Source organism: Phacochoerus africanus, chromosome 2 (assembly GCF_016906955.1).
Source record: "Phacochoerus africanus isolate WHEZ1 chromosome 2, ROS_Pafr_v1, whole genome shotgun sequence".
NCBI lineage: Eukaryota > Metazoa > Chordata > Mammalia > Artiodactyla > Suidae > Phacochoerus > Phacochoerus africanus.
The window spans coordinates 116526792-116541298 of NC_062545.1; the positions used below are offsets into that span (position 1 = coordinate 116526792).

Here is a 14507-nt window from a genome sequence, read left to right on the forward strand (position 1 = left end):
TCTTTTTGGATTTTTTCCTAATTTGAAGCAATACCTGAAAGTCAGGAGATCCAAAAATGCAATGGCCTACATCTGTACAGATTATTTCCATACCACAAAGATCCTCTTTGACCTGCCCTGGTTCCCTTCCCTGCTTGTAACACATGACAACAGAGGACCTTGAAACTTCCAACAAAATATCTTACCCCCATCAGTGGCGCGCAGGATTTCCTTTCAGCCAATCCACTATGAACGTGCCCAACACCATCCTTAACTACCCTTCAGTGAATAAAGCACATCAACTCAAGCTTTGACCTAAGGTCTGAAGGCGGTAAAGACATGATGGGTCCGAAAGAGAATCATTTTACTCAGTAGCCTGTTGGCATGTGCCCCACAAAGCAAGAGCATGTAGAGCCAAGAGCAAGGACAACGGGCTGCTGCACGAAAGGAAGGAGATGGAAAAAACAAACATGTCCCTGCAAAGCCATGAAAATCAAACCTTTCATCTTCTCCCTCAAACAAAACCAAATCTCAAAAAAGCTATGACAGGCAAATCAACAACAGGCTTTTTTTTTCTAACCGTCTTAGTTATAATACCCACAAACAGACTATTTCCCAGATATTTTATTGTTACAACAAACAAACCCATCTTTCACTTCTTGTCATTTGCAATTACCACGTCATCACTGAAAATCAGTGTATCACTGCAGAGCGCAGGGGAAAGACGGCCTACGGGCTCTGAGCTGTCACTGTAATCATCACAGAATAAACAAATATCAAGAGCTCTTTCTTCGCCATCTTTAAGCTGTATTTTGCAGAGAAGCTAAAAAATTTATACTCTGTAATTCCTACCTTTCTCTAAAGACGGCATGATATTTCAAAACATTTTCCCCTTCAAAACACTCCTTGTCTCTGCAATGTGAGGTCCCACACCAAGGACTTCAACATAATTTAGAATCTATTTGTAGGAGCCAAGAATTCAAGTGAGAGAAAAATCATCTTGCAGGGGTTTGAGCAATTCAGCCCATTAACCCTCTTGTAACTTTGCTGAGAAAAGAACCTAAATTATCTCGCAAAAGGCTTCACCTGTCAGAAGGAACAGGCTGCCAGGGCAAGGGTGAAGGACCCCAGAAATCTGGGTCCTATCTGCAATCCCACCCCCATCAGCAAAGTCACGCAATGCCCTAGGCCTCCGACCTTTAGGAGCCCTGGTGAGGTTTCCTGCTGAGCCCTTAAATCTCACCAAGTGCAAGAACTTTTCGCCGGTGCCCTTAACAATTTTTAAGTTTATAGATTTAAAATGGTCAACAGTAGAACCGCTGAGTTTATGCTTCATGAACACGGTCTAGATCCATGATCTGTCTCGGAAAGGAAGGCAAACAATGGGCCTGGTGGGAGAGGTGGGCCTGCCCTCCTTGGCACCCCTGCGCTCTGGCCGCCACCCACCTTGGTGGCCTCCTCCACGCTCTCCCGCAGGGCCTGCAGCTCGGCGTCGTACTGCTCCTTCAGCTTGTCCATCTCCAGGTCGTGGCTGGAAACTTCTTCCTTCAGGGCCCCCTTCAGGGCGGTGAGTTCACGCTCCCGCTTTCTCAAGAGGTCTTCCTGCTCCTCCTTGGCAATGAGCAGATCCTGCAGGTCCTGCTTTGCCTGTAACAGCTCCTAGAGACGAGGCAACACAAAGGGAGGTGAGGACGCAGCAGCCTACCTCGGCCACCCGCACAAACAGCTGCACCCTCCCCTGTCCTCCTGCTCTCTCTCTCCTCACTCTGAGCAAAGGCTGAGCCCCTCGCTCCCTCTCCCCATTCCCTCTTCAGAGGCCAACGTTTCCCCTGATTTGACTAGCTTAGCCTTTCTGAGATGTGATTTAATTTGAGGGGCACAAAGGAACTGATTTTTTTTTTTTTTTTTTTTGCTTTATAGGGCAGCACCCAAGGCATGTGGAGATTCCCAGGCTAGGGGTCGAATTGGAGCTGTAGCTGCCAGACACAGCCACAGAAACAGCCACAGCAATGCCAGATCTGAGCTGCGTCTGCGACCTACACCACAGCTCATAGCAATGCCAGATCCTTAACCCACTGAGCAAGGGCAGGGATCAAACCCGTGTCCTCATGGATACCAGTCGTATTTGTTTCCACTGAGCCACGAGGGGCACTCCCAGACAAAGGAACTGACTTAAGTTTCAGGGCTCTGAGGGGCCAGGCAATTATTTGCATCTCTTCACTACATGCAATGGTCTGCAGCCCTTGCCAGTGGCCTCCATGACCCACTGCTCTGTGAGGGACGTGCTGCCCTGCTGGCCTCGTTTACTTCACCCCCGGAACCCTGCATGAGGTCAAACCCTTAATCCAGGACCTTCACATTCTCCCGCCCCACTGCCTCATTAACCTCACTGGTCAAGAGCTAAGTCACAGAACTGGGGCAACAAGTTCCACCATAAATAGCATCACCTACACCCAAGTGTGTCCTGTCAAGGCTCGGGGTTCCTTTCACATCACCGCCCCCATCAGAACTGCTCAGCTCCCCTCAAGCTTGGGCTCCTTGTCCCAGCAGATGCCCTCAGCACTCAGCTGGGACTTCAGCTTGACCACCTGGCTCATGTCTGCACACCAGGCGTCCCCCTAACCTGAAGCCACTTCAGAGACAAGCTTTCTGTCCCTTGCCAGCCTGCTCCAACTTTTTACTAATCAGTTATCTTTTCTTTCATTTTGTTCTTTTTTGTTTCCTTGAATCTATATTCTTTCCCTTGGAGCACAAGAATCCTCTGAGTTAAGGGCAAAAACAAACAAGCTTTACCACCAGACTTTTAAAAGGGTAATTTCTATTCACTGCCTATAATTCTTGACTGCCTTGTCTACTCTTTAGTCTCCTACAAATGGCAGACTTCTGTTCCTACTCTTTATTTTTTTAATTTTCCCACTGTACAGCAAGGGGGTCAGTTATCCTTACACGTATACATTACATTTTTCCCCCCCACCCTTTGTTCTGTTGCAACATGAGTATCTAGACAAAGTTCTCAATGCTACTCAGCAGGATCTCCTTGTAAATCTATTCTAAGTTGTGTCTGATAAGCCCAAGCTCCCGATCCCTCCCACTCCCTCCCCCTCCCATCAGGCAGCCACAAGTCTCTTCTCCAAGTCCATGATTTTCTTTTCTGAGGAGATGTTCACGTGTGCTGGATATTAGATTCCAGTTATAAGTGATATCATATGGTATTTGTCTTTGTCTTTCTGGCTCATTTCACTCAGTATGAGAGTCTCTAGTTCCATCCATGTTGCTGCAAATGGCATCATGTCATTCTTTTTTATGGCTGAGTAGTATTCCATTGTGTATATATACCACCTCTTCCGAATCCAATCATCTGTTGATGGACATTTGGGTTTGCTCAACATTGCTGATTATAAGAGAAATGCAAATCAAAACTACCATGAGATACCACCTCACACCAGTCAGAATGGCCATCATTAATAAATCCACAAATAACAAGTGCTGGAGGGGCTGTGGAGAAAAGGGAACCTTCCTGCACTGTTGGTGGGAATGCAAACTGGTACAGCCACTATGGAGAACAGTTTGGAGATACCTTAGAAATCTATACGTAGAACTTCCATATGACCCCGCAATCCCACTCTCGGGCATACATCTGGACAAAACTCTACTTAAAAGAGATACATGCACCCGCATGTTCATTTCAGCACCATTCACAATAGCCAGGACATGGAAACAACCCAAATGTTCCTACTCTTTAAAGACTCCCCCCTCCAAGGTCATACTGACCTCTTCATCTCCGCTTCCAATGGCCTTTTCTCAGTCCACCTACCTCCTTCAAATTCTCCTCTGCCTTGCAGTTGAAAGACATGGCACTGTTTGCTTCCCTCAGGCCACCCTTTCTGTGACAATCTTCTCTGGCTTTTCTCTTCCCTCTTCCCCCAAGCTAAGAAGACCCCCAGGAATATGACTTTCCATGCTTCCTTCTTTTTTGGCAAGCTCATCTACTTTTTCTCCCCAACTATTAATTCTACATAAATAACTCCCAAACCTTTACCTCCAACCCTTATCTGATATCAGACCTGCAAGACAGCTCCACTTGGAGGTCCTTCTGGCACCTCCGATTCCGGAGGTTTACATTTCTTGTTAGAATTCATCGTGGCCTTTCCTCTCCCTTTGCCTTTTTTCATTGTTCTTGGGAACAGCAGAAGCTTCTCAGCAGCTCACAACCTCAGGCTCTTAGCAACAACCTTGGTCTCTCTTGTCCCTACCCCTCACAACCAAAAGCTTAGTTCTGTAACATCTTAGTACCTTTCCCACACCTCCCTGGTTTAGACTCTCATCCCATCCAGCCCAGGTGGTTGGTAAGGGTTATCCACCTCCAGTCTCTCACCTGTGACCTCTATCCCATCACCCACATGACATCCTCTTTCTGGGGTGCCCTTTGTCCCTCTCAATCCCATCTCTCCTTATCTTTCAGAAAACCTCTCAAGACAGGTACTATATGACCTCCTTGAATCCTTTTCCTGAACGTCCACCTCACTTGAGCTGCACCTTTTTTTTTTTTTGTCTTTTTAGGGCAGCATATGGAGGTTTCCAGGTAAGGGATCTAATTGGAAGTGCAGCTGCTGGCCTACACCACAGCAACATGGGATACGAGCCACATCTGCAACCTACACCACAGCTCACAGCAACGCCAGATCCTTAACTCACTGAGCAAGACCAGGATTCGAACCTGTTGCCTGGTGGATACTAGTCAGGTTCACTTACCACTGAACCATGACGATAACTCCTGAGCTGTACTTCTCACAGCACTTGATACTCTTACACTGCAGTCCTTATACATAACTTTGATGTTCTCATCTCCCCTAATGGTCTATCAGCCCCTTGAAAGAAGGACACTGACCTGATTTTTTTTTTCTTTTTTGGCTGCATATAGGGTTCCCAGGCCAGGGATCAGATCTGTGCTACAGTTGCCACGTAGGCCGCAACTGCAGCAACGCCAGATCCTTTAATCCACTGTGCACCATGCCAGGGATCCAATCTGTATCCTAGCGCTCCCAAGATGCTGCCAATCCCATTGCACCACAGCAGGAACTCCAGATCGGATTTTTTTTTCTTTTTTTTCACAACTGCACCTGCAGCACATGGAAGTTCCCAGGCCAAGGGCTAAATCAGAGCCACAGGTGCTGGCCTATGCCGCAGGAACAGCAACACTGGATCCAAGCCACATCTTCAACCTACACTGCAGCTTGACCTACACGGCAGCTCGCGGCCATGCCTGATGAGGCCAGGATTAAACCCACATCCTCGCAAACATTATATTGGGTTCTTAACCCACTGAGCCACACGGGAACTCCAAATTTATTATATTTTGATGCCTGGATCAATGACATTGGGAGCGGGCCTGTCCTAGACATAAATAAACATGGATAGCTGGATAGCACAGCAGGAGTCTGGAGATGTCAGAATTCTAAACTCATCCATCCTTTCACTCTCGGCTTCTGAGTAAGTATATATCTTGTCCTCTCAGAGCTCCTGGGGAACTGGAGGAATGTTTGCCACCTGGGATCTAAGACCTTTCCATTCAAGATGTACGTCACTGATGAGGGGATGAAACTACTTATATCCATTTCAGAATAACTGACAATGGTATCGCTTTCCTTTGCTCTTGGATATGCACATCCATTGAGCCAGGGGAACCTCTGCAATCCCAGAGTGGAGCTGCACTGCAGAGACTAAGAATTAGTCCTTCGAGAATCTAGCTAGCAGGCATACTAAGCTCAGATACAACTTCCAGGAAATCATCCAGGCAACTAGAGCCACTCTGGCTTCTCCAAAGTGCCAAACACAGAACACACAAGCCAATTTTATGAAAATATACCCCCATCCTGATATTTATTAAAGGAGATGCCCCGCTGCTGCCGCTGTCCAGCCCTCCTTAGAGAGTATTAGAGACACCTACCCCCACCCCCACCGCCAGTGTCCCAGTGCCACTGGCTATCCGTCTAGGTCTTCCTGGAGCCTCCTGCCAGCTTCTTCCCAACAACCCTTGTGAGCACTCCCGTGCCCCCTCACCACTCCCCACTCCCCGCCATTTCCTGCTCTTAACTCTCACAGATTTCTCAATTGTTTTGGATGATAAGGCAGTTCCTCTTCCTACACTTATTTTTTCCAGGATAAATCTGTGTTTTTTGTTGCCTTTTGTGTACCACCACCAATGCATGTCAAGAACTGAGGTTTTTAGGATCCATTCTACACCGACATACTGTTATCTGAGGCTGTGGCTTAAGTGGACTCTCTTGCACAAATCCAATCAGATTACACCTCACCCTATCACTGAGTAGCACTTGAAGCTTTCCAGGGTAGAAACCAATAGGCACATACAGGAGATTTTAAAAACTTCATCACCCTGGTGGTAAAGTCAAAGAAGTAAGAGAAAATATATAAACCTCAGAATATAATAAACATCCATTAGAGATGCATGTGCCTCACCAATCAAAGGAAAACACCAGCCACTCAGAATCGGCACTTTCAAAACCTATATGCCTCCAGGCTGGCTGCACACATGAAAGTATAAGAAATGGGGAGTTCCCGCCGTGGTGCAGCGGAAACAAATCCGACTAGGAATCATGAGGTTGTGGGTTCAATCCCTGGCCTAGCTCAGTGGGTTAAAGGTCCTAGCTCAGCGGAAACAAATCCGACTAGGAATCATGAGGTTGTGGGTTCAATCCCTGGCCTAGCTCAGTGCCAAGAGCTGTGGAGTAGGTCAAAGATGCGGCTCAGATCTGATGTTGCTGTGGCTGTGGTGTAGGCTGGCAGCTGTAGCTCTGATTCAACCCCTAGCCTGGGAATCTCCATATGCCCTAAAAAGCAAAAAAGGAAAAAAACAAAAAATAACAAAAAGAAAGTATAAGAGATAAAGACCTCCTGTGGATGTATATGCGTAGCTGGGGGGAAAGCTAAAAAATTAACTGTGATTGGTACTTACTACATGGTAAGAATTAGGCTAAGCATTTCTAAAAACCCTAGGAGATGAAAATTATTATTGTCATTCATAAATGAAAGAAAAAAAAAATCCTGGAGCTCTGAGATGCTAACATGCCTAAGACCACACAGCATGTAAGTGGTAAAGCCAAGACTGGAACCAGGTTGGCTACAATGCCCATTCTCCTCACTTCACAGCCTCTGCAGGCCTGACAACAAAACTACCTGCTCAGCAGGGGCTGAGGAGTGAGCCATTAGGTCTCTCAGACACAAGTGAACAGAGGACTGTGTTTGGCTAGAAGGGCCTGCCGTCTTTCTAAACTAAAGCAAAGAAACCACCAGGAATCTGGAGAGATAAGAAGGAAAGCTGAGAAGGAAAGGAAGCACACACTGGGACCTGGCTGTCATGAGCAGCAGCAAGTGCCTGTCCTGACAGCAGGGGCACTGAGACACACACACCAGAAGGTTCAGAGTAGCAATTCATTTGCCCACACAAAGATGAACTTCACATACCACCTACTCACAGGTGATCCATGTCAAAATGAGGGAAAAAAGCTGAGCTAGATGGTCTTTTGCATGACTGCTTCCCAGAAGTTTTACAGAGTCTCTTTGTCTGGCTTACACTCATTCAAAAGACAAGTAAAGGTCTTAAATCAAAACTACAGGAGCTCTCGCCATAGCATAGCGGGTTAAGGATCCATCTGCAATGGCTCAGGTCGCTGTGGAGTCTCGGGTTCCACCCCCAGCTCGGTGCAGTGGGTTAAGGATCTCTTGTTGCCGCAGCTGTGGTCTAAGTAGGCAGCTGCAGCTTAGATTCAATCCCTCGCCCAAGAACTTTCATATGCTGAGGGTGCAGTCAAAAAAGAAAGAAAAAAAAAAACCTACAGCTGACAGCATTACTGTACATGGAATGGATGGTCAATGGGGACCTGCTACCCAATAGCACAGGGAACGCTACCCAATATTCTGCAATAACCTGTGTGGGAAAAGAATCTGTAAAGGAATGGACATGCGTATACACATAACTCGATCACTTTGTTGTACAACAGAAATTATCACGACATTGTGAATCAACTGTACTTCAATAAAATCTTTTTTTAAAAAAAGAAAAAAAACAAACAAACCTATAGCTGACAAAAACTGTCATTTTCCCCCCAGAAGGATGGCCTGGAAAGTGTAACACAGCTGATGAGAACTATGATTTTTTTCAGTTGTTTTTCTATTAAAATGTGTATAATGTTGAGTAACATCATGACAAAATAAACCTAAACTACTTCAGAGGAGTTCTTTCTGAGCATAGCCTATCACCAGACCAATACTATTACATAACCAGAACATTTTACTGATATCTAAGTACTTGTGTCTTGGTCAATGTCAGGGATAAAAGACCACAAGATTCTGTTGGCACCTCTGTCCGCACTATAGGCCCCCATCAAAGACAATCTCTGGTAACTAGAAAAACCCAGTCATGGGACTTAGAGATATGTTCACCCATCACTCCCAGAAATACATTCATGGACAAAGGAGTGACTAAAAAACTTGAGTTCAGATTATTTTCATATCTTGAGTTAAAAAAGAAATTTAGAACCATTAGTTGTTTAATTAAAAGTAACAAAGTCATCCTATTCTTGGTCAATTATTTGGCTTCACCTAAGAAAACAGGGTATTTTCTACTATTTCTTTTCTTCTTCCTTCTTTCCTTTACAAATTTTATTCTCTTAATGTTACTTTATTGCCTCCATATAGGGACCCAATATTATTTAGCAGAATGTGAAGTAGTAAAAGATATTTCATAAGAAATCTTGTGCATTATGCAGGCCTCTCAAAATATAGGGCCTTCAAGCTTTTTCAAACATTCAAAAGCAGAAGTGTTTAATGTTCACCATGTTTACCAGTCTGCTCTAAGCTAAATACTATGGAATACTTGGCCACACTATAATCTGTTATCAGATTCCCTCGGATCACTTTTTATTAAGATATGAGGAATAAACTGCAAGTGACAGGGAGATGGGGTCTATTTTATTACTGATACAGAAACCATAGGTTATTTTTAAAAGTTACTGACACGTCAAAGGAAAGTGATTAAAAGAGTGAGGACAATTTTCCAAAGAGAGAGAAATCCACTTTGGCATAGAGAAGCTAACAATGTCCTAACTTATCTTGCAGAAAGCCAGCAGTAGATGATATAGTTCCTATTACAGGAAAGAGGCAAATAACTAGAAAACCAGCAACACCAGGAACATAGTTAAGCAAAGAGGTGCTCTGTTTTCTTTTCCTGAGTCTCACATTATCAGTCTCTGCATGAAAACACAATCACCAAAACTGAAGCTCATATCCCAGTTACCACTATAAATAAGTCAAAAAGCTAACTAATTTAACTATGCTCAGTTAATATATGCCCAGTATACTGTGTTTAAAGAGGCAAAGAAGTTACTGTTCATTTCAAAGTTACTTCCTTTTTAAAATTCTTTCCCTTCTCTCTCTTTTTTCTGGGTTGCCCCCTTGGCATTTGGATATTCCCAGGCCAGGTATTAAACCTGTGTCACAGCAGTGACAATGCTGGATCCTTAACGTGCTAAGCCACCAGGGAACTTCCTAGAATTATTCCCTCTTTTTAATGGTGATATTTTTTAATTAAATTAAATATTTAAATTTATTCATTTCCTCTGTTGCTTGGCAGTGTGCTAGGTATTAAATGTGGGAAGAAGCAAACAAAGATGATATGCTCTTGAATGAGCTGTCGAGTAGAAGAAAGACTGACATAAAATAAGAGCAGGAGTTCCTGCTGTGGTGCAATGGGATCAGTATTCTCTTGGGAGCCCTGGGGTGCAGGTTTGATCTCTCAGCACAGTGGGTTAAGGATCCAGCATTGCTGCAGCTGCAGCTCAGGTTGCAACTACAGCTCGGATCTGATCCCTGGCCTGGGAGCTTCATATGCCACAGGGCGGCCAAAAAAGAAAAATAAAAAAAATTTTTTAAATAAAAATCGGAGCAAAATTAAATGTGCTATAGAGAATCTCAAAGGACAGAAAATATCTGGGGAAAGGACAAGTAACAAAGGTTTTGGTTACTGAGAAAATTCAGCAACTTAAGAGACTTCCCAGTAGCAAAAATAATAGGCTTCGCTTTTACAATCAGTGAAGTTTCTACACAAGGAATAAGAGACTGTGATAGAGTCTCACCTTTTATGTAAATATGTTTATGAAGCTACATTTTTTTTGCCCCCCCCCCCTTTAAGTACTATACCCACAGCTCATGGAGGTGCCCAGGCCAGGGGTTGAATTGGAGCTGTAACCACTGGCCTATGCCACAACCATGACAGATCCAAGCTGCATCTGCGACCTACACCACAGTCCATGGCAACACCAGATCCCCATCCCACTGAGCAAAGCCAGGGAATGAACCCGCAACACCCTGGTTCCTAGTCAGATTGGTTTCCACTGTGCAACTACAGTAACTCTAATGAAGCTACATTTTTATTGATAGATATAACCAGTGATATCATTTCTATCATTAGAAAAAATTTTAATATGTAAAAAAATACATGTAAAAAGCATTCACATTTTTTCATAAAAAGAACAAATGTAGGAGGATGATTAAGTATATACTGTCTATTATATCCTTAAAAATGAAATACGAAGGCTATAAAGTATAATAAAGAAAAATATTTCTGACTTATTAACTTTTAAAGTTGGGTATCTGGAGTTCCCATTGTGGCACAGTGAAAACAAATTCAAACAGTCTCTATGAGGATGTGGGTTTGATCCCTGGCCTCAATCAGTGGGTCGGAGATCTGGCATTGCCATGAGCTGTAGTGTAAGTCACAGATGTGGCTTGGGTCTGGCATTGCTATGGCTGAGGAGTAGGCCAGCACCTGTAGCTCTGATTCAACCCCTAGCCTGGGAACTTCCAAATGCCAAGGGTGTGGCCCTAAAAACCAAAAAAATGAAAAAATAAAAATAAAGTCAGGTATCATAACTGTAGAGACACTGTAATTGTCTCCACAGTATAGATGAAATCTATCAATGAAAAGGGAATAAAAAAATGTGGAAATAAAAACAGTTTAAGGTGTTAAGAAAATGTTTGTTTTTTACTACCACCCCATCTTAAAATTTCATTTTATGTGATTTTCCTAACACTTCAGTGATAAAGACATTTTCAAAGCCCCATCCTAATGTACCTTGTCATTGTAACCTTGGGGCCTGCGAAGACAGAACCAAGAGAAGCAGAAGAATATACCAGAAGTGCAGCGGTTTTTAAGCAATCACTGGATAAAAAGAGAAAAACCAGGTGCTAAGGAGCAGGCCTGAGGCTTTCTCAGGAGAAAAGGGGTTTCAGCAGAGACAGAGAGATGGTGTTGTGGGGAGAAGAGAAAATGACCCCTTCTGCCCATGGGAAAATGGATTCACAACAAGGCCTCTGCCAGTGGCCAAAACTCCACTCTCCTCTCCAGCCACCAAGTCATGGGGAAGAGAGACGTTAAGTCCTAAAGACCAGGAAGAGTCCCTCCTGGGAAACGACTCCAAAACCAAACATGGAAGAGGGTGAGAAATCAGCTGTCAGTGGAGACACAGGGAAATGCAGGAACTTAGGAGACAGCAGCTTTTGGCCCCAAGAAAGGGACAAAGACAAGATCCAAGCCCTTAGGGGAAAAGCAGTAGAAAGTGAAAGTTTAACAAGTTACCTTGATTTTCTCATGGTTTTTTCATTTGTTTTGGCTTTGTTCTAAACTGTGTATCATTTATTTGTTGGGCTGTTGCTACAAACCAAAGCTTATAAGGCACTCAATTTCTAAGCTATGCCAAAAATACAGGTGATGCCATGTTACAGCAAATATCAAAAATCTAAACAAGTGAAGTTCTGTTTTTTTTTTTTTTTTTAATTTCCCCAATACATTATTTTTTTTCTACCGTACAGCATGGTGACCCAGTTACACATACATGTATATATTCTTTTTTCTCATATTATCATGCTCCATCATAAGTGACTAGACAAAGTTTCCAGTGCTACACAGCAGGATCTCATTGTTAATCCATTCCAAAAGCAATAGTCTGCATCTATTAACCCCAAGCTCCCAATCCACCCCTCTCTCCTCCTCCACCTTGGCAACCACAAGTCTATTCTCCAAGTCCATGATTTTCTTTTCTGTGGAGAGGTTCATTTGTGCCACATATATATCACAGATATATATAAGTGATATCATATTCTGATCTTCAGCTAGACTCATTCCCAAGGGGGAAAAAAAATGGAGATGTTCAAAACCTTTTCTTACTCTCCAGACATTTCACATGTGTGTATCTAATATCTCAACAAGATGATAAATTCAGAGAAAAGATAAGTGTCCCTGAAAAAAACCCATTATATATAATTAACAAATGAGAGCAAGAAGGAGTCAACCCTATCTACTGACTCAGAGATTGGTAACAGTTAAGTACTCGATAGGGGACAGACTGATATGGGCAAAAGCCTGTGTACAGAGCAAGTAGATTTATTCATTCAGCCAGCCAACAAATATTTTCTGAGTGCTGTATGTCCCAGGCACTAGAGTAGCTGCTGAGGATATAGTCCTGAGCCAACTATCACCAACTCTGCCCTCTTGCAACCTAAGTGTCTTATGGGAGCTTTAAACAAACAAAACCTACCTGTAACAAGTGCAGTGTGATCATTAATATAATATTAACATCTTTTAAATGTTTTTCCATAAATTGCATTACTTACAAATATTTTTACTCAAAGTTTAATCTGAATCTATTAGCATTTAGAGCTAAACTCAAATTTACTAGAAATACACAGGAGAGCAGAGCAAATTAATGGACATCATAAGGAAGCAATCAGAAAATCCAGAATGTCAGAGTTCCCATCATGGCACAGTGGAAGCAAATTCGATTAGGAACCATGAGGTTCGATCCCTGGCCTCGCTCAGTGGGTTAAGGATCCAGTGCTGCCATGAGATGTGGTGTAGGTTGCAGATGTAGCTCGGGTCTGACGTTGCTGTGGCTGTGGCGTGGGCTCCGATTTGACCCCTAGCCTAGGAACCCCCATGTGCCACCAGTATGTCTCTAAAAAGACAAAAGACAAAAAAAAAAAAAGAAAGAAAGAAAGAAAGAAAGAAAAAAGGAAAATCCAGAATGTGGGGCATTGGTCTGGTCTCTTCATAAGATCAGTAGGAGAAGAGAAAAAGGTCAGGGCATAGAAGATGGGGGGAACAAGGGAGGCTATACTAAGATAAATGAACTGAAAGTGTTAATAACAAAAGCAACATGGGATTCTTGACTGAATTCTGACTTGACAGAAAAACAACCACCATAAAATACACCTGCAGGACAAATTTTGAATAAGGACCAGATATTATACAATATAGCAATTAATTTTTTAGATATGATAATAGCATTGTAGTAACAAGAAAATTCCCTTATTTTTCAAATGCAAGTGGAAGATTTTAGGGGTGAGAGGTGGTATTTACTGAACCATTTCAAAATAAATTACAGACAAGATGAATAGATACACGAAAATAAAAAAAGAGGAATGGATGGATAGAAGAAAACAATGGAGTAAACAGGGCAACATATTGATAACTGTTGAATTTGGACTGGAACTCTATGGGAGTTAATGCATTATTCTTTCTACTTTTCTGTGTGGTTGAAAATTTTCCTAAAGCAAACAATTGCATAGGATGCTCTTGCAGAATGGAGCCATAGGCATAGGAAGAACAAATACACATAACAGATTATGGCTCCCAGTTCCCCCATCCATCCCATCCCCCTGTCACCTGATTCCCTAGCCCCACTTACTTCAATCAGAGCCCCCTTCTCTCTGTCCTCAGATCGTTTAGCACTGTCCAATTCATCATGCATTTCTGAGAGCTGGTCCTGGAGATCCCGGATCTCAGTCTGGTGCTGTTCCCGTTCCATCTTCACCTGGAAGAGCCTGGCAAGAAAGGAAGCCCATCAGAAAGATGGTCCAAGGCTCTACTTATTTTCATCCTGTCTGCTTTCAGATCTTCAGATGGTCAAGTAGAGTCATCTAAGTCCCCAAGGAGGAGTTCCTGTTGTGGATCAGCAGGTTAGGGACCTGACTAGCATCCATGAGGATATGAGTTCAATCCCTGGCCTCACTCAGTGGGTTAAGGAGCTGGCAGTTGCCACGAGCTGCAGTGTAGGTTGAAGGCGCAGCTCGGATCTGGTGTTGCTGTGGCTGTGGTGTAGGCTGGCAGCTGCAGCTCTGATTTGACCTCTATCCTGGGAAATTCTATATGCCACAGGTGAGATCCTAAAAAGAAAAAAAAAATCCCCAAGGAGCCTCCCATTCTCTGTTATGCACCAAACAAAAAAATCACAAACCAGAAAAGCACTGGAAAAAATTCATGTCTACAGTCTAATTTGCCCAACAAGAAGACAAGTGAGAATTCAAACCAATGTAACGGGAAAAGTTATACAGTGACATTTCCTCCCCAGAGGAGACCATACCATATAGTACTAGAATTTGGACACAGAAGATAAGGAATTACCAAAAAGAGTATAACTTTTTTGATGAATGTTTCACTAAAGCCACTCCACTCC

At 43.3% G+C, this 14507-nt stretch overlaps 1 protein-coding gene across 2 annotated transcripts in view; it reads right to left on the reverse strand.

Moving 5' to 3' along the window:
* CGNL1 (cingulin like 1) overlaps positions 1–14507 on the reverse strand; it is a 174135-nt gene that overhangs the window by 84707 nt on the left and 74921 nt on the right. For both annotated transcript variants that reach the window (XM_047766265.1, XM_047766264.1), the window contains exons 7-8: positions 13740–13875; positions 1426–1638 (exon numbers count right to left, since the gene is read on the reverse strand). In XM_047766265.1, the coding sequence (XP_047622221.1) occupies positions 1426–1638; positions 13740–13875 (349 nt within the window). The remainder of the gene's footprint in view (positions 1–1425; positions 1639–13739; positions 13876–14507) is intronic.